The sequence below is a fragment of the Lactuca virosa genome, chromosome 5 (assembly GCF_052849685.1).
Source record: "Lactuca virosa cultivar CGN04683 chromosome 5, Lactuca_virosa_CGN04683_v6, whole genome shotgun sequence".
Taxonomy (NCBI): domain Eukaryota; kingdom Viridiplantae; phylum Streptophyta; class Magnoliopsida; order Asterales; family Asteraceae; genus Lactuca; species Lactuca virosa.
The window spans coordinates 369,531,781-369,557,162 of record NC_136430.1 but is presented as its reverse complement, the minus strand read 5'-3'; the positions used below and the strand labels follow the sequence as shown (position 1 = coordinate 369,557,162).

Here is a 25,382-nt window from a genome sequence, read left to right as displayed (position 1 = left end):
TCACAAATAGAAGAGCATAATCTGAGATTAAAACATGCCATTGAATAGTTTCAATGTATCTCAAAAGAATTAGGAATTTCACTTCGTTTGTTTCGTCTAATGGTGGAATTGGTGAATCGTCATTCACCTACCTTTATGAAATTTGCACTTGGATCTCGACATCCCATTTCTAAGTTGTGAATCTTCATAGTTGGATCCTAACCTTGATATTATATCTTTGGGTTATTCTATTAAGGTATCTTGAAATCTAACTAAAACTTTCTTTCTTTTCAGATGTCTACTCCTGGAAACACTTCTGCTTCATCCTCCTCCAACCAAAACTTCTCTTTGCTCAATATATGCTCCAAAGTCGTTATGGATGGCTCAAACTATAACGATTGGATGCGCAACATCAAGATGGCTCTTCGTTTTGAGAACAAAGAATATGTTCTTTGTTGAAAAATGTCTTTGTATGTGACATTGTATGTAACCATCACTGAAATAAGACGAGTTGTATTTGTATTATCTAACAAATATTATCAGTTATTTCAGGTTGCATGAATGCGTGATCAAAACGGAAAATACGAAAACCAGCGAATGACGAAAACACATATGCATGACTAAACAGTTTCAATGATATATATATATATATATATATATATATATATATATATATATATATATATATATGTATTATATATATATATATATATATATATATATATATATATATATATGTATGTACTATATATATGTATGTATGTATTATATATATGTGTATTATATATATGTATGTATATATTATATATATATATATGTATTATATATATATGTATGTATGTATTATATATATATATTATATATATATGTATGTATGTATTATATATATGTATGTATTATATATATATGTATTATATATGTATATATATATATATATGTATGTATTATATATATATATATATATATATATATATATATATATATATATATATATATGAATTATATATATATATATATGTATGTATTATATATGTGTATATGTATTATATATTCATATATTAGGTGGAAAGGTCAAAAGGAAAAGGCAGGGAAATGATAAGCCACCCCACCCCACGTTTTTTCTTCTACAACTTGCATACACCAGCCATTCTTTTCAATAAAAAAGACTAAGTGCTTGAAGACATTTCAAGTATATATGCACATGTGATAGTGTAGGTGATAATGAGAGAGAGAGAGAGAGAGAGAGAGATAGAAGAGAGTAAGAGAGATTCATATGTTATAGTGTGAGTGTTCATTTTTCTTTGTAAATTCCCTGGAACATAAAACTCTCTCAATTACCAAACAACAATAACCAAGAACATCAAGATCAACAACAACCAAAAATGAAGAACATTATCAACCATCTTCATCTTCTTCATTCAAACTCAAGGTGTTCATCTTCAACCCTTCAAACATCATCATCTTCATAAACTTTCACCACCATCACCACCTTATATCAACCTCCAAACAACCTCAAAATACTCTCCAAACACCCTCCAAATACCCTCCTTAAACCTCCTCCAAAAACAATTTCAAATCACCACAACCATCACCACCTTGCTGTTTTTCGACATCAGAATTTGCAAGTTAAGAAAAAATTCACCGAGCACAACTCAACAAGATAATACGGGAGAGATTTGCACCGCAAATTATTCAGGACCTTACCTACATCCAGGAATTTTCCTCGATTTTTTTGACCACTGCAAACCCCAGAGAGACGCGAGAGAGAATTGGCTATCCAGAGAGATTTACTACGAAAATCTATATTCATAACCACCAAAAGCTCTTTCAACATCACCCTCTTTGTTACCTTATACCACCAAAACTACAACCTTATTACACCTTCTACCACCCTCCAAATACCCACTTCAACCTCATCAAATCACCTTAAAAAACCCCATACCCACATACAAAAAAAACATTACCCGTGTATTTTGTATCGTTTTATAAACAATTCATTGTTACATAAAAAGAACTTATTGTTACTTACCGGATTGAACTTTGAACAAATAGAGACACAATCTATTAAGATCCAGTCCAATTCTAAACCAGTTCAGTCAATTTATTGACGAACCGACTTTATATATATTTATATATTTATATATTTTATTACAGCTTTACGTCATTTAAATATTGTCATTTATTTCATTTATAGCTTTCAGTCATTTATAGCTTTCCAGTTTATATTTATTCCGCACTTCTTATTTTTTTCCGCATCTTATCTCCTTAAATATATATACCTGTCACCCAGTAACTGGTATCCGAGCCTTTATTCGTGGTAATCAGATCGTATATTTTCAACAATTGGTTTCAGAGCTTGTGTGATTTACCTTGAAAATTTTGTCGAAAACTTTTGGTTAGCGTTTATAAACCTTCCATAAGCTTTTCTTAAAAAAATTCATTTTAATATCACTTGTTCAAAATCCTTAAAAAAAAAAAAAAAAATTAAAAAATTAAAAAATTAAAAAATTTAAAAAAAATTTAAAAAAAAAAAATTCTTAAACAAAAAAATTCAGAGCTTGTGTGATTTACTTTGAAATTTTTGTCGAAAACTTTTGGTTAGCGTTTATAAACCTTCCATAAGTTTTTCTTTAAAAATTTCATTTTAATATCACTTGTTCAAAATCCTTTCAAAAACAAAAATTTTATTATGTCTTCTGCTAATTATTCCAACATGAACTCTGTTTCTATTGCTAACAGCTTGGGATATGGTTCACGGGCACCCATACTTATTCCCGAAGAGTATAATTCATGGGTTGGCTGTATGAATCTTCATCTTAACACCATAAGTGAAGATGTCTGGAATTGTGTAGAAGGAACATATGTCACTCCAGAAAATATGGCTACTCTTGCTACAAATCAAGCCACTCTTGCTGAAACCGAAAAAAGGCTGCAACTCCAAGCCAAAAAGGAACTTGTGTCTGGAATTCCCCACAGTATTCTAAGTCAAATGGATGACATAATACTGTTGACTGCAAATCAAATCTGGGAAAATTTAAAAAATCGTTTTTGTGGAAATCAAAGAATTATTGGAAACAAAAGAACATCTGTTTTAAATGAATTCGATAATTTCAAGATGCTTTCATCAGAAACCATCCATGATGCTCATGATAGGTTCAATTTTATCATGGTAAAAATGAACAATTTGGGCATCAAAAAGACACAACACGAGATAAATCTCAAGTTTCTAAACAATCTTTACGAAAGCTGGAAGATGGTTAAACTCATCATTCAGGGAAATCCAGCCATTCATACTGAAACTTTATACAATTTGTATGGAGAACTTCAATCGTATGAATTCTCGATTGACCCACCAACCACTACAGCTTTTGGAGGACCACTTGCTCTGGGTTCCACATCTTCTCAAAACCAAACATCAAATTTTTCCATATTTTTGGTTGTCGATGCTTCATAAAGAACAATAAAGAGCACCTCTCAAAATTTGAATCAAGGTCGGACGAAGGAATTTTCCTTGGTTACTCATTTTCTTCAACTGCTTATCGAGTACTAAACAAACGTACCAGAGTAATTGAAGAAAGTACCGATGTTCATTTCGATGAATTTTATGTCAGGAAATTGGATCGTGAACATTTTGGTTCAAAAATGATCGATAATATTTTTCAAAATCCAATTCAACAAACACCTTCTCCTGACAGAGATATTGAAATCGATCTTGATTTACTTTTTGAACAACCCAAAACCGCTTACAATTCTGAACTTCTAACTACTTCTATTGATTCTACAGGAACAACCACTGAAGGAACTCCACAAACAAACCGAAATGATGCAGATCAATTCGAGGGGGAACCACCTACACATACTTCTTCATTGGAACAAACACCAAATCCTCCTTTAAATACCCCATCCCCAAATATCCAAAACAATCCCGATGCATCATTTATGGGGGAACCTTCAAACCTATTCCAAGATGAAACTCCCGGAGAAGAACAATGGGATACTGAAATTCCAATTATTATAGCGGAAGAGAATCGCTTAATAAAATGGACCAGAAACCACCCAACTGACCAAATCATCGGAGATCTAAACTCAGGCATCCAAACTAGAGCCGCAACTTCTAATGATTGTTTATTTGGAGCCTTCTTGTCCATGACTGAACCCAAAACCATACATTCTGCTCTCAAAGATCCAGACTGGGTAAAAGCTATGCAAGAAGAGCTAGAAGAATTTGAAAGAAATGATGTATGGAATCTTGTCCCTACCCCACCCGATGTTTCTGTTATAGGTTCAAGATGGGTATTCAGAAACAAAACTGACGATCAAGGAATCGTTTGTCGAAACAAGGCACGTCTCGTAGTCAAAGGATATTCACAACAAGAAGGAATCGACTACGATGAAACATATGCTCCAGTTGCCAGAATTGAAGCAATTCGCATCTTTCTTGCATATGCTGCACATAAGAACTTCAAAGTATTCCAAATGGATGTTAAATGTGCATTCCTACATGGAGAGTTAGATCGCGATGTATACATCCAACAACCACCAGGTTTCGAAGATCCCAAATTTCCTGATCACAGCTTCAAATTGCAGAAAGCTGTCTATGGCTTGAAACAAGCACCCCGAGCCTGGTATGCCACATTGACAACCTTTCTCGAAGAATCAGGGTTTAAAAGAGGTTCAATCGATCAAACCCTCTTTCGTAAAATCTATAATAAACATCTTTTAATCGTACAAATATATGTTGATGACATTATTTTCGGTTCTACTGATGAATCTTTGAGTATTAAGTTTGCAGATCTAATGAAGAGCAAATTTGAAATGAGCATGATTGGGGAGATGACTACTTTTCTCGGACTTCAAATCAAACAGTCAACTGATGGCATTTTCATCAACCAAGAGAATTATGTCAAAAACCTACTCACTCGCTTTTCAATGGACAAATCCAATACCGCAAAAACCCCAATGGCTTTTGGATACAAAATCGATGCAGACTTAAATGGCAAACCTGTTGATCAGAAAAGATATCGTGGAATGATCGGATCACTCTTATACCTCACTGCCAGCAGACCTGACATCATGTTTTCTACATGTGTCTGTGCCAGATACCAAGCAAATCCTATGGAATCCCATGTAGTTGCTGTGAAACGCATCTTCAAATACCTAAAAGGCACTCCCAAACTTGGCCTTTGGTATCCAGCTAAATCCGATTTTCAGCTGAACGCTTTCACCGACTCAGACTATGGAGGATGCAAGTTAGATAGAAAGAGTACATCTGGTAGCTGTCAATTCCTAGGAGGTAGACTAGTGAGTTGGACTTCAAAGAAACAGACTTGTGTATCCACATCAACAGCAGAAGTTGAATACGTCGCTGCCGCTAGCTGTTGTTCGCAAGTCATATGGATGCAAACTCAACTGCGAGACTATGGCTTCAAAATTTCACAAATTCCCATATTTTGTGACTCAACCAGTGCAATTGCCATTTCTCACAATCCCGTTCACCATTCCATGACAAAGCACATCGATATTCGATATCATTTCATCAAAGACAACATTCAAAAGGGTCATATCGAATTGCACTTCATCAACACCGAAGATCAAATTGCCGATGTCTTCACTAAGGCTCTCGATGAAACAAAGTTTCAATACTTCCTAGGCCGTCTAGGAATGTTAAATCCAGATAACATCTATGCTTAAACTTTTACTTTTTGTTTGTACAAAAGTGTGTTTACTTTCATTCAAAAGGAAAATTCAAAAACAATTGAAAATTGCTTTCCTTTTAAAAAAATACCAAAAACATTCAAATAACCAATATTTCCAAAAACATTCAGAAAAACAAATCTTCAAAAAAAATTAATAAAAGACTTGCCATAATAAGCTTTTATAGAACCTTGTGATTAATCTTCTCTTGACTTAATTTTCAAATGCTTATGCTCGATGAAGATTTTAAGTCATATTGATTCTCAATTGGAGTGAAGGTTCAAATATCCTACTTTTCATAATGTATATAACTTTATTTCCTTCGATTTTATTTCATTATTGACGATTTTAAACAATCAAGGGACATAAGGTTAGGAGGTTCAGATGAAAACAAAAACCCATGTGAGAATTTGTGCCTCGTCGATCTAAATCATTGTGGAAATCATTTCTTGTGAGCTTAGGTGTGTCACTATTGCTTATAAGGTATACCCAATTATACCTTGTCACGGTCTCATTTTTGCTTAGATATCAAAATGACCAGGGACGATACATTCATTTCTTACATACTAGACAAACTGTCTTTTATGCCACCTATCCCTACCTAGATAAAAGCCAACCAAAAATGAAGACTTGCGATCCCATGATCCATCAAGCAAACAACGACATATCCTTACAAGAAAACCAAAGGAGAAACAAATATCTATCAACATCTAATCCTCAAAGACAAATCAACAAGAAAACAAATGGATTCAATAAAGATATACCAAACAAAACAAAAAAAATATTCTATATTTGGTATTTTCAAACAAACTTTCAACCAAATGGTTATTTCAAAACAAAAATCATAAAATCCCGCGATTTGTTTTAACCATTTTTCACAAAAGAAGATATCTCAATCACTCAAGTCAAATACTCTTAAAAAGGTCTCAAATGTAGCAAATTCTCAATGCTAAAACAAAATATCCTTTTACAATAAATCGATATTGATCAACAAACAGGATACTATCAAAGAAGAAGCTGCAACAACAATGGATTTCCCGGGATACTGTAGCCTTCATCACTGAAGAATCTTAGTTGCAAACTGCACTATGAAAATTGCTAAACCCCTCTACATGTATTTCCCGACGGAGAGAGAGTGAACGTTAATGGCATGAATGAAGAAACCCGCTGAGTAATGCTGAAACCAGTCGTATGTGATTGTTTATCTAATAATGAGACTAAGTGACTTTACAGGAAAAGCATAGCTGAACACCTCCAATATGAGTGTGAGTCGTCAGAGAGAGATATCACTCATTTTTAGTGATCATTAACTTGTTCTGCTGCCAGAACAACCAAACACCCAAGTGAAGTGTGAGCTATACCTATGAGCGTTCATCTGAATCGACCTGTTAGACCACTTGTCGTCAGAAATAATGCTATAAAATCTTAAGAAATTTCTTTAGATACATATATGACTACCCTTTGATAACCGAACCCGAGACTTTGATTCGGAAACAAATTTCTGAAAATCTTTTACATAAGATATGTTAAACCAAGTCAAAAACTTTCAAATCAATTACTATGGTTTTATATATATGTTATCTATTGACAAATCTTTTATCTCGAATCATCAAAAGTTAAACTGTCAGTGTGATTATATCATACATGTCCTTATTTCAGCAATGATCACATAGGGGGAAATTGTTGAAAAATGTCTTTGTATGTGACATTGTATGTAACCATCACTGAAATAAGACGAGCTGTATTTGTATTATCTAACAAATATTATAAGTTATTTAAGGTTGCATGAATGCGTGATCAAAACGGAAAATACGAAAACCAGCGAATGACGAAAACACATATGCATGACTAAACAGTTTCAACGATATATATATATATATCAACCTCCAAACAACCTCAAAATACTCTCCAAACACCCTCCAGATACCCTCCTTAAACCTCCTCCAAAAACCATTTCAAATCACCACAACCATCACCACCTTGCTGTTTTTCGACATCAGAATTTGCAAGTTAAGAAAAAATTCACCGAACACAACTCAACAAGATAATACGGGAGAGATTTGCACCGCAAATTATTCAGGACCTTACCTACATCCAGGAATTTTCCTCGATTTTTTTGACCACTGCAAACCCTAGAGAGACGCGAGAGAGAATTGGCTATCCAGAGAGATTTACTACGAAAATCTATATTCATAACCACCCAAAGCTCTTTCAACATCACCCTCTTTGTTACCTTATACCACCAAAACTACAACCTTATTCCACCTTCTACCACCCTCCAAATACCCACTTCAACCTCATCAAATCACCTTAAAAAACCCCATACCCACATACAAAAAAACATTACCCGTGTATTTTGTATCGTTTTATAAACAATTCATTGTTACATAAAAAGAACTTATTGTTACTTACCGGATTGAACTTTGAACAAATAGAGACACAGTCTATTAAGATCCAGTCCAATTCTAAACCAGTTCAGTCAATTTATTGACGAACCGACTTTATATATATTTATATATTTATATATTTTATTACAACTTTACGTCATTTAAATACTGTCATTTATTTCATTTATAGCTTTCAGTCATTTATAGCTTTCCAGTTTATATTTATTCCGCACTTCTTATTTTTTTCCGCATCTTATCTCCTTAAATATATATATCTGTCACCCAGTAAATGGTATCCGAGCCTTTATTCGTGGTAATCAGATCGTATATTTTCAACATTCTTGAAAAGGAGCTCAAAGAGCTTGATGAGAATGAAGCTACTCGTGAAGATCTTGCTGCCTACAAGAAACATTACGATGATGCTACCAAAGTGGCATGCATCATGGTGGCAACTATGTCCCCAGAACTGCAGAGGTACTATGAGGACTACTGGCCTTTCGAGATGAACAGGACCTTATGGAAAAGTACCATAAGCGAGCTCGTCAAGAAAAGTTTGAAGTAGTCAAGTCACTCATGGCTTGCAAGATGAAAGATGGGGAGTCGGTTGTGTCACATGTGCAAAGAATGCAACGCTACATAGAGTGTTTGGTCAAGCTCAATATTCACTTTGATGAGGAATTGGCCATTGACATGGTCTTGAACTCACTTCCTGAATGTTATGGTCAGTTTATTCTAACTTACCATTTGAACAATACTGAGCAGACCTTGGCCCAATTGCACAACTTGTTGCAGACAGCTGAGGCAGGGATGAAGGGTAAAAGTATACCCTCCACACCTACGAGTGCCCCTGTTTTGGCTATTGGACAGGGAAAGGGGAAAAAGAGGAAAGGTCCTCCCAAGCAAAACTGGAAGAGCAAGGCTCAAGCTGGGTCATCTAGTAATGGCCCAAAGGCTAAGCCCAATGGTTCCACTCCCCATGTTTCTGATCCAAAAGAGACAGTTTGCTTTTACTGCAACCAAAAGGGGCATTGGAAGAGATCTTGCCCACAATATCTGCAAGATATCAAGGATGGCAAAGTGAAGCCATCTTCGGCAGGTATTTACACTATTTCTGCTAATAACTCATTATCTTCTCGTTCATGGGTCCTTGATACAGGATGTGGTTTTCATATCTGTTCTGATTTGCAGGGTCTAAAGGAAAGTGAGGAGATAGAACGAGGAAGGATAAACCTGATCATGGGAAACAGAAAGTCTTCACCAGTAACCAAGATCGGAATTTATCAGCTTCTGCTTAGTAATGATGTTAGATTAGATTTAATAAATTGTTGCTATTCGTCTGAGATGACGAGAAACATTATTTCATTTCATGCATTGTTCAGACAAGGTTTTACATCTTCTTTTAATGATTTGAATGGTTCAATTTCTGTTTATAAGAATGGTGTTTTTATGTTTGAAGCTTTGCCTTGTAATGGTGTGTATGAAACAGTGACTTGTGTTGATAGCCTAGGAAATAGTGTGCTTAATATTGACTTGTCTAATAGTGTAGACAAGGCATGCTTGTGACATTGTCGTCTTGGACACATTAACAAGAAACACATAGCCCAACTCCAAAAGGATGGAGTGTTGGAATCATTTGACCTAAAGTCAGATGATATGTGTGAATCTTGTCTTTTGGGAAAGATGACAAAATCACCATTCACAGGGTCTTGTGAAAGAGGTGAAGGTCTGTTGGATCTCATACACACAGATGTGTGTGGGCCCTTCAGATCAACTACAAGAGATGCTAATCGATTCTATGTGACTTTCACTGACGATTATAGCAGATATGGATATATCTACTTGATCAAGCATAAGTCAGAAACTTTTGAAAAGTTCAAAGAGTTTAAGCATGAAGTCGAAAATCAATTGGGCAGAAAGATAAAGATACTTAGATCCGAGGCGGGGAGTATCTTAGTATCGAGTTTAACGACTATCTGAAAGAATGTGGGATAGTCTCACAATTGACTCCTCCTAGGACACCACAGTTAAATGGTGTAGCTGAGAGGCGCAATCGAACCTTGTTAGACATGGTTCGTTCTATGATGAGTCGGGCTTCGCTTCCTATTCACTTATGGGGGTATGCCTTAGAGACAGCCGCCCACATCCTCAATCTTGACCCTACAAAGAAGGTTGCCAAAACACCTCACGAAATGTGGACAGGGAAAGTTCCCTCGTTAGCACATATTAAAGTCTGGGGTTGTGAAGCTTTCGTAAGACGAGAGACTCACGACAAGCTAGCAGCTAGAAGTGAGAAATGTGTTTTCATTGGTTAGCCAAAGCAGTCTTTTGGATATTTGTTCTACAGGCCTAGTGAGAACGTGGTCTTTGTAGCACGAATAGGAGTCTTTCTTGAAAGAGAGCTCATATTCAAAGAGGACAGTGGGAGCACTATTGACCTTGAAGGAATTCAAGAGTCAGCCAATGAAGGAACCTTAGATGACACTAGCACTCAACCAGAGGAAATAGTTCCTGTTGAACCAATTGATAACTCATTACCTCTTAGAAGATCCACTAGGGTGAGTGTGCCACCTGAGTTGTATGGTTTTCATATTACTTCAGATGGTGACACATTCATAAGTGACAGAACACTGGTAAACTTAGATGAACCAGTCACTTATAAGGAAGCAATGGCAGGCCCAGAGGCTTCCAAATGGAAAGAGGCAATGGACAGCGAGATTAAGTCCATGTATGACAACCAAGTTTGGAATTTGGTTGATAGTGCACCAGGTCGCAAGACAGTTGGGTGCAAATGGATCTTCAAGAAGAAGACAGACATGGATGGAAATGTGCACACATTCAAGGCTCGACTGGGTGCAAAAGGTTTCACTCAAACCCCAGGGGTTGACTATGATGAGACCTTCTCACCAGCAGCTAAGATTAAATCTATTAGGATATTGCTCACCATAGCTGCCTTTCATGATTATGAAATCTGGCAGATGGATGTCAAAACTGCTTTCCTTAATGGGAAGTTGGCTGAAGATGTTTACATGAGTCAGCCAGAGGGTTTTGTTGATGCAAAGTTCCCCAATAGAGTGTGCAAGCTTGAGAAATCCATTTATGGATTGAAACAAGCATCTCGCAGTTGGAATCTTTGCTTCCATGAGAAAGTCAAAGAGTTTGGTTTCTCTAGAAGTGAAGATGAGTTTTGTGTGTATATCAAGGCTAGTGGGAGTATAGTAACTTTTCTGGTGTTATATGTCGATGATATATTACTCATTGGTAACGACGTTCCAACCTTGAAAGAAGTTAAGTCTTGGCTTGGAAAGTGTTTTGCCATGAAAGACCTTGGAGAAGCTGCCTATATTCTTGGGATTAGAATATTGAGAGATAGAAAGAAGAGACTAATTGGACTTAGTCAGAGCACATACTTGGATAAGGTACTAAAGAGGTTTAGTATGGAAAATTCCAAGAAGGGAGAGCTACCTATCTAGAGCAATACCAAATTAAGTAAGACTCAATGCCCGAGTACAGATGTTGAAATAGATGACATGAGTCGTGTACCTTATGCTTCAGCTGTCGGATCGATCATGTACGCTATGACATGTACTCGCCCTGATGTGGCATTTGCTTTGAGCATGGTGAGTCGCTATCAGGGAAACCCAGGTAGAGCTCATTGGATAGCAGTTAAGAATATACTCAAGTATTTGCGAAGGACAAAGGACTGGGTTCTTGTGCTTGGTGGCAGTGATACTTTGAGAGTAGATGGTTACAGTGATGCCAGCTTTCCGACGGATAGAGATAACTTCCGTTCTCAATCAGGCTGGGTATTTTTACTGAATGAAGGAGCAGTTACTTGGAAAAGTTCCAAGCAAGATACGGTGGCTGATTCTACTTGTGAATCAGAGTACATAGCAGCGAGTGAAGCGTCAAAAGAAGCATCTTGGTTGAGGAACTTCATCGGAGATCTCGGAGTTGTTCCAACCATCCAAGAGCCTATGGAACTGTTCTGCGATAATGAAGGAGCGATTGCCTTGACAAAGGAACCGAGAGATCATGGTAAGACCAGACATATCGACAGAAAGTACCATTTCATCAGACATAGAGTAGAAGAAGGCCATCTTATAGTAAAGAGGGTGTCATCTAAAGATAACCCAGCAGATCCTCTCACAAAGGGTCTGAGTAGGGCTAAGCATATTCAGCATGCTCGGAGCATAGGACTGAAAGATGATATTAGTTTTAGTAGTTAGATTAGTTTTTGAAACTTGTAACAAAGTAAATGTAATTGACTTTTGGTGATTAAATAATAAAGTATTATTTATAAGTTTGGCTACTACCTTTTTTCAATTGTTTATTATTGTGTTTCATTTTTGCATGTTTTACTTCCTGAATAATGAGATTATTCAAACTCCACAGTCGCTCGTACTCTTGGAAGTAAGTAGTGAATTAAGACTGTCATGAATTGGATTGCAGATTGTCTAAGGATAGACATGGCAATAGAATTGCTGAAACGTTCATGAGTACTCAGAAATTGAGATTTGAGTATTGGATAAACCCTCGCTCAGAGTATTACTCCATGGAATTCATCACGAGTAATACTGAGACGATAATATCTTGTAATCTTGAAACGAAGATATATGAGTTGTGATTTACAAGTCGGTCATACATTGGTGATACGAAAACGCATCAGTAACTTGGTGTTATAAAACGTATTGTCATGCATAATTTGATGAGTAAAAGATACAAGCATATGAGTCAACGTTTATTCGTTCCTTTTGCCCTAACAGGAAAGGCGATATCTATGGGCCCCTCGATGATTTGGTGTTGACTTATGTGCTGGGCCCAGCCAGGACTAAATTCATGTGTTCGATTAGAAGTCCTACATCATCACAAATCAGGAATCGGGAAACATAGATTCTGGACAAACAGATTGATTACATTCCATGTCTTTTGTCTGGGGATATCAAGCAGAACGAAGGGTTATATGATCACTTATCTTAGGACACGTAACTGACTGGGTCAGAGTTCGGCAGCAGCTTTTTGGAAGCTACAATTTGCTGGTCAAATTTAGAAGGCATACTAGCAATTATAGTTACAGACTTATCCAAGTGGGAGACTGTTAGATTAGGTGTCTAAGCCCATAACTATAATTGGTATGTACTTGAATTGATAGCAGCACAGTCCTTTTGGGTTGCCATCAACCTAGCAACTGGACAAGGAAATTATGAAAGGAGAGATATTAATTTATAAGATTAATAAATTAATATATATATATATAATTGATTTATTAATATGTTAATGGATTAATATATTAATTAGAAATCATTATGTTTAATTAATTGTTAGCCAGAAATTAATCAGAATTGATTTTGGGGTTAAAAGAATTAATTATAAAGTGCAGGGACTAGTTTGCAATTAACTGATAGTTGAATGGAAGGATCCAGAACTCCCTTGGAAGGGGGTGGACGAAAACCCTAGGGGAAACCCTAGAGAATTCGTCCAAGGGGTCCAAGATAAGGCCTTGGGTCTTGCTTAGGCCCTAAGCAAAGGATAACTAGGGTTTTCCCTAAACCCTAGTTCCCTCAACTATTTAAGGAGCCTCATGGCTCACATTTTGGGTACTGATTTCTTTGGAAGAAACCCTAAGGCCGAAATTGCATACTCTCTCCATCCTCTCTCCTCCAAGTTTCCTTCTTGCTAGTTCTTGGGTGTGATTCCATTAGAGGCATTACATTTGTGGTGCTAAGCTTCCAAGAAGATCAAGATCAAGATCAAGAGGATTATCAATTGTTTGCTATAACAATTGAAAGGTATGTAACTCCTAAACCCTAGTTTGTTAATTTCGAAATTAGCCTCTCTCCTCTAGGGTTCTTGTTTTGCAATTCACAGTTATATGTTCAATAGTTAAAACATAGATCCAAAGTAGGTTGCATGTGAACTTAGGAATTGTTTTCTAGTTTATTTGTTTTACCTAAAACCCATCAAAAACAACTTAAATTGAGTGAGTTATGCACATTTGAACAACAAAGTCAGATTACGTTTAATTGCTGTAACATAAAAAATTTCTGATTTGACACCCTTCCTTGCAGGGCTTGTAACTCATTCAATGTTTTACCAAATCAAGCGTTTTTATAGTCTAAACTTAACTACAAATCCTAATCTACATGTAGGAAAAAGATTCAGGTAAAAACAAGTTAAATTGAGTGAGTTATGCACATTTGAACAACAAAGTCAGATTACGTTTAATTGCTGAAACATAAAAAAAAAAATTCTGATTTGACACCCTTCCTTGCGGGACTTGTAACTCATTCAATTTTTAACCAAATCAAGCGTTTTTATAGTCTAAACTTAACTACAAATCCTAATCTACATGTAGGAAGAAGATTCAGTTCAGAACAAGTTAATTTGAGTGAGTTATGCAACTTTCAAAATTTCGACAGAATGCTAAAGAAGTAAATATTGCTAATGAGATAATCTTAGTTGGTCATCAAAGTCTTTTCCAATCCAAATAGCCGGATTACCATCTTCATTATTGGCATCATGAACATCCGAGTTTCGGTATCTTGATGATGGTACGTTTGGTAACCCATTTAAATCCTACATTGTCAATATAACACATTAATTATATAACTAAATAAATTCTTAGTTTTGACAATCTTACATTCATACTATAAACTAATATAACAGAAATCTTGCATGTATGTCTACAAAGTACAAAGTACATTGTTAAATGGAGCTTAAAACATGAAATACAAATATATAATCTTACTTGATCTTCATGAGCATCCATAGTTTCATTGAAGCAAAATATGAAGATGTCGACTTGAGAATTGAGAAGATGATAATTGATGATGAAGATCGTTGGAACCGGAGGTCGAACAATCTTAGGATGATCGATTAATCAAGGAATCGTACAAGCGATGATCGATTCTTGGATTCCTTGGAGATGTCGATGATCGACAGTCACAGTGAAGATGCTTGGTAGGGTTCGTCCGTTCGTGACTTGGAGTCGAGGTTTATCGTGGGTTTTTTTTGAAGATCGCTTTTTTTTTTTATCTATGTCACGATCGCTTTTTTTTTTTTACGTCCAAATCAGAAATATGCTTATAATCTCTTATTATATATATCGTAGTGTCGTATTTTTAGAAATGTTTGTGTACTCAATGCTGCATGTTTTTTTTTTACTGCTAGAGGTTTTCTTCAATATGGCTGCAGAGTGCAAAAAGCTACTTCTTTATAAGTAATCAGTCAATTTAGGTTTACATATAGTTTTTACTCAGTTGCGGGTAACTCTCAAAATAAATAAATTATCTGAAACATAATCATAGTTGTCACGTGGTCAAATCATTATATTTGAATATACTAACCATTTCATCATCGCATGGATCACTGTCTTCATACTAGGTTAATTATGAATCTAAGCATCCATTTATCTCTCATTGATATGCATTTTTAAATCATTTTGTTGTAATAGTTGACAATGTCGTTCTTGTAAATGTTTTTGCATGTCTGGAACTTAAGATATATATTGATATTAGATATATCCTTTGCATTACCTCACTTGTATTTCTGCGGACATGCCTCTTACAAAAGCTATTATATGACCAGAGATTTATGAAGAACCCCAAAATGTTTCTCATGAGGCACGGCCAAATGTAAGTTTCTTAATTCATGCTTCCTGAACCATTTTAATCGTGTGCTTAACATATTAAAATGTTGTATAATGGTTTCAATACTTAATGCTAATAGCTTTTTAATTTTTTGCTTAATTGCAAGTTTTTAAACTGCATTTATTTTTCACATATTAGTTTTTAATCAAGTTGTTTCTCGAATTTTGCTAATTTTAGTTAAGTGGACAAATAGTAATATATTTTTTGTTTGGTTTTGTGATATATCTCCATGGCTTGTGCTGCTGTTTGATCGTACTTTCTGTATATTATATAAAAATACCAAGTGGCATCCTCATATTAGTTCAACTTGGATGCCCTTTCCTAGAAGTTGTGAACAAATACAATCCATTGATTCATGTGAGTTGCAAGTATTTTTATCTTTGCTCATAAGGTGATAAATGTTGACAGTTGTAGTGGGGCGAATTTGTTTCAACACTTTACTTTGCTATCTTGGTTTTCTTGTGTTCACACATCCATATCACAAGTTCATTTAGACTATGTATTCAAGAACCTGTTACGTTGTTGACAACAACCTCTCTAGAAAACCTCATCTGTTAATTTGTTAATAGTTTTTAGTCCATACTTGAGAGTCATTACAATTAACTATTAAAAATAGATGGAGGGGATTGTTTAATTGTTGGTTGTAGTACTTTTTTTACGAGTTGATTAATAACGTGTACTCTTCTCAATTCCTTATACTACCATTTTCTCTGTAACCATTTTAACCTCAATGCACTCTTGGTTTCCTGAAATGAAGAAATCAACTGGAGCATCAGAATTAAGCACTCATCAAGTTGGAAATTTTGCTAGCATTTCTTCTGCCACTGGGATATCAGAGCTTGAACAAATGGTGAAACAAATGACTTTTACTAGGTTGGTCTTTCTTTTAGTAAAATCCTACACTGCTATTAGCCTATTACTTCATACTGCATATGTAAACTGAGTTGTGTGCTCATTTGTCAATAAGCTGCTTTACTTTTTCACATGACATACTTGCCAAAAACTTGCTTTTGAGCCGTTAAAAGCGGTCAATGCATCAATCAATTAGTAAATTTGGCTGTGTTTCTATATTGATATTTGTTGCCAATTTAATTTAGTATGGAGAGCAGAAAATTTGTTTAAGTGGACAGAAATGGCACTGCTTTTCGTTTTATATAGTGGTTAATTTCATAATATTCTTATTCTTTGGAATTGTTCTGGCACTACTGATGTGATATATATTGCTGCTACAGGTATGAAGCACAGCGCTTGATGGCTTTGGTGCATTCCAGAATCATGGAGGAGTCACTAACTCCTCTTTTAAGGCTTGAAGCATCAACAACAAGTGGCCCGATGAAAAGACATAAACATGGAGACGAGAGGGATGACTTCCATGCTTCCATTGTCAGTTCAAGGGTGAGTAATATCTTCTTGCTCATCTTTTAAGCAAAACAATTCCTTAGCGTATTTTCAAGTCCAATATATTATTATATATTGTCTTCAGGTTCTTGAAGACGAGATTGCTCGAGATTCAACATTTACTAATAATAATGGGACACACCTTCCAATCACATCAATGGCTTCAACGCAACACCCGGCGACTATGGAGAATCTCCAGGGGGAGCTTTTAGAAAACATATTCATCCGCTTATTTGCCAAACAACTTGCTCAAATGAGATCTGTCTCCAAATAATGGAATGCCCTTTTATCTCATTCCTCTTTTGTAAAATCCCACCTCCATCGTTCCATCCATCACAACGATCAAATTCTCTTGGTCTTCCAACATGAAGAAGAATTTTCTTCTTTTTACTACTTTAAACCATTCATTGAAAAACTGAGTCGATGTCTCCGTCTTGAGGTCGCTAATTTCATCAAAGTCCCAGTTAACCCCCAATCCGGACATACAGATGGCATCAGGATTATTGGTTCTGTTAACGGCTTAATATGCTCTTCTTACGATAATCATTCTGTCATTCACATTTGGAACCCTTCTCTTTCAGCCGTGTCAACTCTTCCGCCATATTCCACGCCCTCCCCTTGTTACAGTTGGATCAAAGTCTCTTTTGGGTTTGGGTTTGATCCCAAAACAGATGATTACAAACTTGTCAAGCTCACAGGCCTTAGCGGACCACCCACATATGTCGTTAATTCGTGGCTGCAAGTCGAGATTTATAGTATGAGAAAGGGTTTGTGGGAGTTGATCACTGAGAGGTTTCCCTCACACATCACAACCCTTACCAATGGCAATTATTTTTGTGTTGATGGTCATGACGGCCATCTTCATTGGCTCGGTTGTATTGGTGAGAAGTATGAGTCAGAAAGGATAGTGGCATTTGATTTGGGTTCAGAGACATTCCGTGAGATACGTCTTCCAGATTTTATACTTGATGATAACCGTCAAAATAGTTTAGGAGTTTTGGCTGAAAAGCTCTGTGTGATTACACATGTTAGGGTTGATGGTACTTGTGATGTGCGGGTAATGGATAAGTATGGGGTTGCTGAATCATGGGTGAAACGCTATGTCTTTTCAAGGTTTAATGAGTATGCATGTGTATTTGGATTCACATCACGCAATGAGTTTCTCTTTGAGGAGGACGAATACCTTGTCTTGTATGATCCAAATGCAAACACGCTGAAATTGTTTGAACATTATTGTCCTCCAGATTGTTGTATACAAAACATCGTGGAGTATGTCGACAGTCTTGTTTGGGTAGCACCTGCCAAGTATGAGATGGTGGATGATGATAGAGGAAAAAATTGAAACGGAGAGACTTCAAGTATGATGCAGTGTTTTTTAATTAGGTTTATCTATATTCTTTCTAGTTGTTCAATCTGATATTCTGTTGCAGACAGATTAACATTTGCACATGTTGGTTTACACTAAACAGATGTCTAGCCTTATTTTATTTAGGGTAAATTACATGAATGGTCCCTATGGCCCATGATAATTTATATGGTTGGTCCCTAATTTTTTTTTACTCTGCCCATCCCGCTGGTTTAGTTTTTGTTTGTGGTAAGTCTAGAAGAGACCTGAAATGACTCTTGTACCTTTATCTATATGTTTTTAGTTTTTTTATTACTGATTTTATTTCTTTAATTATATTAATTTTAGTGGGTTCTAATCCATGTTATCTCTTGCACACAAAAACACACACATACTCAAGTTCCTCTTTGAAAATCACTGAAAAGTAAAACTCAACAGATATCATCTTAGGCCTTTCTGTCTCTCCTCCTCTTCTCTCATCTCATCGGTGGTACATATAACCGGCACCTCCGACAAGCAACACTGTCACATCCGCCACCATATGCCGACATCGTCCTATGATGAATCATCGACTGATGTCGTAACTCCACCTCCAGATCTGCCCTCTATGTCACTTCTTGTCCGGAGTACGACGATGACTTGAGTGGTGGCGCCGACGATCTCCTTCTTGCCGTCCACTAGTTCTTGAGTTTCATTTTGATCCACCCCAACAAACTAATCCCTTCCGCATCAGGATGTGCTCATCATTGCTGAAGAAGGTGCGTATGCAGGGTGGTGGTGATGGTTGAGTTCACTAGCATTGTATTAGATCCGGTGTCGATGTCCCAGATCAAGAGGAAGAAGGAGATGGGTTTGTTTGCAGGGGAGGAAAACGAGCAAGAGAAGGGTATGCAAATGTTTCAGCGGTTGTGGTTGAAAGGTGGTTGACGACAGAAGTATAACCTACGACTTCTGGTTGCCGGAGGAAGAATGGTACGTGGTTGGTTGCATGGGAGGAAAAACGAGAATGGGAAGTGTAGGCGGATCTTTTTGACGGATGTGGGTGAGAGGCGATCGGCATCGTAGATTTCTGACGGCTGTTATCTCATATGGTTGTCTAATGAGTTAGGGCTCTCTTATGGGTGAGGGTTCTCTAATGAAGTATCTAATGAAGTAGGGTAAGAGAAAAAGATAGAATGGTATAATAATATACATAATTATAACTAAATTAAAAAATAATAGTCAAGTACAAAACAATCTTTTTATTTATGGTAGGGACTATATATGTAACGAACATTGAGGACTATCCAAGTTAAGAAAATGTTAGGGAACAACCATGCATATTAACCCAAATAATAGAATGAAATTTACCCTTTTATTTAAGACCCATGTTTATTGGTCACTGGTAATCTACTTATCCTTGGTGGCAAAAATAAATAAATAAAAAGTATATCTATTTAAGCATTTGACTGGTATAATATAATTTTTTTTGATATAATTGCAAAAATGTCCCTGTAGTATGTATTTTTTGGGGGTTTTAGTCCAAACCACAACTTTTTTGGATTGTTGGTCCTTTTGAGGTAGTTTCGTTGCATTTTTGGTCCCTCGGTAAACTGAAATGACTATAATGCCCTTCTGATATTTTTTTATGTTTTTTCTATTTAATTTAAATGAAAAAGAAAATAAATAATTAAATTGGACCCATCTCTCTCTCTCTCTCTCTCTCCCTCTCTCTCTCTCAATACACACAATAATATGAATTTGAAAAACAGTCGTTTTTTTTTCTTGATAAATACACAAGAATTTGATTCTCAAGACAATTTTTTTCCTGATTTCAACAACAAAAACATCACATTCACAAACCCATACATTATTCACGAACCCATAAATCTTTTCTTCTTGATTTTCCAGAAACCATTCATGAACCCCCAAAATTTCTTCCAGAATCCTTTAAACCCAAAACTGAAACCCAATCACACCTACCTTGAAACCAATCTCCAACCAAATAACCCTTGAATGATTTTCAACCTCATCAACCCACAAAAGAAACCCACTCCTAGGTCCCTGTAGATTTCAATAATCATCATTTAGCAAAAGAAACCCAAATGTTATCGAGGTTAGAATAAGAATGGAGTATTATATTCGGGCAAGTGTAGTATACCCTACCGAGATTCTTCTTAGTGGTGGAAGTTCTTATGATTGCCATGCTTCCACAATCGCACATCACTATTTTTTCTTGTTTGGATGAGAAGAAGTAAGAAGAAGATGAAGATCTCGTGAAGAAGAAGAAGAAACTGAGAAAAAGAAGGAAGAAGAACCGGTCAAATGGACAAGAATCGGTCAAATGGACGAATAAAAAGCATGGACAAGTCAAATGGGTTTTAGATGAGGAACCTGACCCCTTCAGTTTTTACAAAAGGACATATTCAACCCGACAAAATCAACTTTATTCCCTTAAAAGACACAAAAATAACATAAGATACTGAATGGGCAAATATGAAAAACATCGTAGGGCTATAGTGTCATTTTCCCTTAATATATTTTGTACACATATATGAAAGTATTATACATGTATTGTTTGTTGTGTTAGGGTGTTGATATATAGTTGATAAAAAAAAAATAAAGAATTTGGTTAGTCATATATATTTTTTTATATAGTAATTGACATGAGTCTTGTGGGTTGGTGTGGTTGATCAAACGGGAGGCTTTGTTGGTGAATCATTGAGGCATGTTAGATTCACGGTGATTTTGGTTAAAAGAAAGGGTGTCAAATTAAACCCCATATCTATCCGTTGTTCTCAAGAATGAAAGCATCCACTTAAACATAATATCATAGCATATCATATCATTATAAAAGAAACATATTTTTTTCTTTCATCAAAATCATTTGAAACTCTTATGACTTTTCACTTTCTTTCTAATAATATTATAAATTTGTTAAATAATGTTAAATAAACAAAAAAAAAACATTTGCCTAAACATAAACTTATAACTGTTTTGAAAATCTCTTTGATTTATAAGCACAAACGATATACTTGATTATATTTTCTAAATGAATTCATTTTATAATGAATTTTTGAATCATGAAAATACACATAAACAAACTTTCTATATTAGGTAGCTCTTTTAGATTTATGATTTTGTGATTTAACAAGAAGTTATTTAATAAAAAATTACTTCTTCGGATAAAAACTTACAAGATTATTGAAAAATGGAATTATTGAATAATATTTTTTTTACAACGCTTATTTATTTATTTATTTTATTTACCTAATATGTTATTTAACAAAATGAAATTATTGACAAAGGTATAATGGAGTTCGATTAAAATTTCTTCTTCCCACAACGATGGTGAGAGTAAACAAGAGAATGTCTCGTCCTCTATATATATAGGAAAGATTGAAATTTTCAAATGCAAAAAGCCATAAGAACTTCATTACGCCTGCCTTTGTAGGATACTTTGGTTTTGGCAAGTGTCCAGTTAAGTTTCAGATTTTTTAAAATGGTTATGGACCATATTTTTTCTGGTTAAAACTGGGTTTTCAATAAAAACAATTATGTTGTTGGGTATATTGAGTTGAACCTGTCTGAGTTTGACCAATTTAAGCCGAGTTTGATTAATGTATAAGCGCTTTGGCCGGGTTAGCCAAACTCGTCTCGGTTGAAGGTGAAGTCCGAGTAACTTGTGAGTATTTGGTTGAGTTGGTCAAGTTTTACAACCTTGTTAATAAAATTTTAAGTTCCAACCTTATAATGATGTATCTCTTATCATATGTTCTATATAATGATAGTATTTAAGATAATTTTTTTAATTTAGTATGAAATTATTATTTAATAGATAACAATAATGACTTAGTTATTTTTAACAACTTTCATTTGGTTCTATTTTAACTACATAACTTTGTATAAGGGCAACAATTCCAAGTGTCAACATTATCTTTTATGATATAGTGCAACATAAAGATAATACTTAAAATCAGGATAATATTTAAGATAATTTTTTGATTTATTATAAATTTATTATTTATTTGTTAATAACAATGATTTAGTTATCTTTAATATAACATACATTTTTCTTATTTTAACTAGGTATTTTATACATGCATTCGCCTGGTGGAACATAAAGTTGTGTTATTTATAATCATGTCATTTGTGTATTTTAAAGTGGGAACACAAACATCAAATAAGTTCTTCTTGGAGTTTCCACGTTGGCTGGATTTTGATGTAAATCTCCATTTATCCATTTCATACTCGAAAGACAAGTGCTCTTAGCCTAGCTGAATTTATTTATTTCTATTTTATCCTGAAAATTAGAAGTCTAAATGTTAAGAAAGGTGTTGAGTCAACCCAATGATGTTTTGATTCAAGATTAAAATTGTTGGCATTTAAGTTTACGTTTCTTTCTAGGATTTAGGACAATGAGAATTAACCATCGGGAAAGTGCTAGTGTTCTTTTTTATTGCTTAGTTTTTCTTTTTTCTCAACAAATATGTACTTTTTTTTGGAAACGGCGATTTAGAAAAAACAACAAACAAAACAGAACAAGCGCATGCCTACAAGAGACAGGCGGAGCAAAAAGAAAACAAAACAAGATTACATAGTTTTAAAAGGACAACAAAGCCAATCCGACCAAATAAATCTACCCAAATTGCCCCTAAAGTTCACCCAATTGTACACCTCAATAATGATGTGGTCCGCAGTATTCGTAGGGGTGGTGTGCTTTTTATTAAACACCATGTCATTTCTGGCTTTCCAGACAAACCAAAGGTAACCGTACACAATGGCAATCAAGATTCTTCTCTTCTTTGGATATCTACCCCAATTAGCAGCAAAACCCACCAGGTCTTTCACCGAATCAAAAGTCTGCCATGGGATATTACACCATTTTAACGTCCATTGAAGCACCTCAGTAGCGAACGAGCAGCCAATCAAAGTGTGATCTGTAGAGTCAAGTCCATTAGAGCAAAAGTGACCGGAGGTGGGAATGGAGACTCCTCTGAGAGAAATAGCCACCGAAGAAGGAATGCGATCCATACATGCGCACCAAGAACCGGTTACTTTGCGGGGGACCTCATTAGTCCAGATGATTGGATTATCAACATCACATGTGATTTTAAAATCGATAATACGTCTTAAATTGTTGACATAAAAACTGCTATCAGTAGCCAAGGTAGAAGTCCACCTGTCGGGGGAATTAGAGACATACCAGTTACGGAAATAATCTTGAAATTTGTCCCACTCCTCGATCTCACAAAGGAGCCTTGGCGTTTTTTTCCATTTCCAGCAACAACCATTTATGGAAATTCTCTCAGAAACAAAACAAGATTTTTTTCACATCAAGGGCCAACAGGTGAGGAAATTGAGAGGCAAGAGGTTCATCTCCCAGCCAATAGTCATGCCAAAAGAGGGTGTTAGTACCAGAGCCCACCGAACACTTGAGAATCTTCATGGGATTGATGCCTAAAGCTTCAATATCTTGCATAATTTTACCAATATTATACCAAACGCCTGGAAAAGACTTCTTAGAAATATTAGATAGCGGTTTCGAAAAGGAGTTATGAATAGCGCAAATAGCCCGACTCCAAAGTGTTGTGCTATCTGACTTTATTCTCCAGATCCATTTGAAGAGTAAAGCAATATTGATACTCCTCATAGACCCAACACCGAGGCCACCACACTCTTTACTAGCCAGGACAGTATCCTATTTTACCCAGTGAATTTTGTTTCTTTCCTCACATGCTCCCCAAAGGAAACAACGTCTGATTTTTTCAACGTTCTGCACGATGGAAGCCGGAGCTTTGAACAAAGAAAAGTAATACAGGGGCATGCTCCCAAGGACTAATTTGACTAAAATTAATCTACCACCAAAGGATAAATTTTTTGATTTCCAGTTAGAAAGTCTGCCACTAATCCGATCCATAACCGGAGCCCAGTTGTGTTTATGAGCCATGTTGGCCCCCACAGGAACACCAAGATAAATAAAAGGGAAGGTGGTTGCTTCACATCCAAGGATTCTGGAACAACTGGAAATCTCGTTGTTCGCCACCCCTAAACCAAAGACTCTAGACTTGTGGAAATTAACACGGAGACCAGAGACGACATAGAAGCATCGGAGAATTCTAGCCAAGTTCGAGAAATTGGAGTTGGTCCATTCACCGACGAAGAGGGCATCATCTGCATAAAAAAGATGGGAAATAGAAGGCCCATTATTAGGGAGATGAATGCCGGTAAAAATAGCGTTTTGACATGCTGATCGCATTGCCGCGTTCAGCCCTTCCATGGCAAGACTAAAAAGGAAAGGAGAGAGAGGGTCTCCCTGTCTAATGCCCTTGGATATGAGGAACTCGAAGGTGGGGGAGCCATTAATGAGAATCGAAGCTCTTGAGGAGGCGAGGCAGCCTCTAATCCAAAAGCGCCATCGGTGACCAAATCCCATTTGCGCCATCAAGGAGTCTAAGAAATGCCAATTGACGGAGTCAAAGGCTTTATCGAAGTCAACCTTGAATAGAAACGCCTTCATCTTAGTCTTTCTAGCCCAGGAACATATCTACTGAAAAATATTTTTGACGGTCAAGTTGGGAATGGTTGATGTCCTATTTCAAAATAAGTGAGTCAGAATCAAGATTTAACTTGAGGTTTTATAATTTTAATGGGCATCTAATTTTTCCCATGATTCTTCTTCTGGCGAGGTTGAAGTGTTACCTTCCTCCATGGGTGGTGATCGAAAATTTCTAGCTTGATGACCTCTATCGGATTAATCAGTTTGAAATATCCATAAAATGAGTTTTTAGTTTCAAGGGCATTTTAGGAAAGTTACATATTTAAGTTTTATTTTATTGTTTTAGAGTTTGAGTATGATTCTATTTCAATTAGTATATATAGGTGTAATAGTTTGTTGGAACCCCAAGTTTTTTGTTTAACCTTTGGAATCAAGTAATTACTTTTTTTCTTTTC

General features: G+C 35.8%; 1 protein-coding gene across 2 annotated transcripts; it reads left to right on the top strand.

Moving 5' to 3' along the window:
• The first annotated feature begins 15,612 nt into the window (after positions 1-15,612).
• Positions 15,613-18,637, top strand: LOC145112682 (uncharacterized). 2 transcript variants are annotated; one of them, XR_013710630.1, is made up of 4 exons: positions 15,613-15,691; positions 16,464-16,579; positions 16,939-17,101; positions 17,190-18,637. XR_013710630.1 is itself a non-coding variant. In XM_079048817.1 (3 exons), the coding sequence occupies exons 1-3, from the start codon at positions 16,437-16,439 to the stop codon at positions 17,376-17,378; spliced, it is 495 nt and encodes a 164-aa protein (XP_078904943.1). In that variant the 5' UTR covers positions 16,152-16,436; the 3' UTR covers positions 17,379-18,637. The 2 variants fall into 2 exon arrangements, 1 of the variants encoding a protein (XP_078904943.1); XM_079048817.1 differs by lacking the exon at positions 15,613-15,691 and having other exon boundaries at positions 16,152-16,579.
• Positions 18,638-25,382: the final 6,745 nt, after the last annotated feature.

Coding starts and splice junctions, on each gene's coding strand:
- LOC145112682 (XM_079048817.1), top strand. CDS start 16,437: ATGCACTCTTGGTTTCCTGAAATGAAGAAATCAACTGGAGCATCAGAA. Junction 16,580..16,938: donor AAACAAATGACTTTTACTAG/GTTGGTCTTTCT, acceptor TTGCTGCTACAG/GTATGAAGCACAGCGCTTGA. Junction 17,102..17,189: donor CTTCCATTGTCAGTTCAAGG/GTGAGTAATATC, acceptor TATTGTCTTCAG/GTTCTTGAAGACGAGATTGC.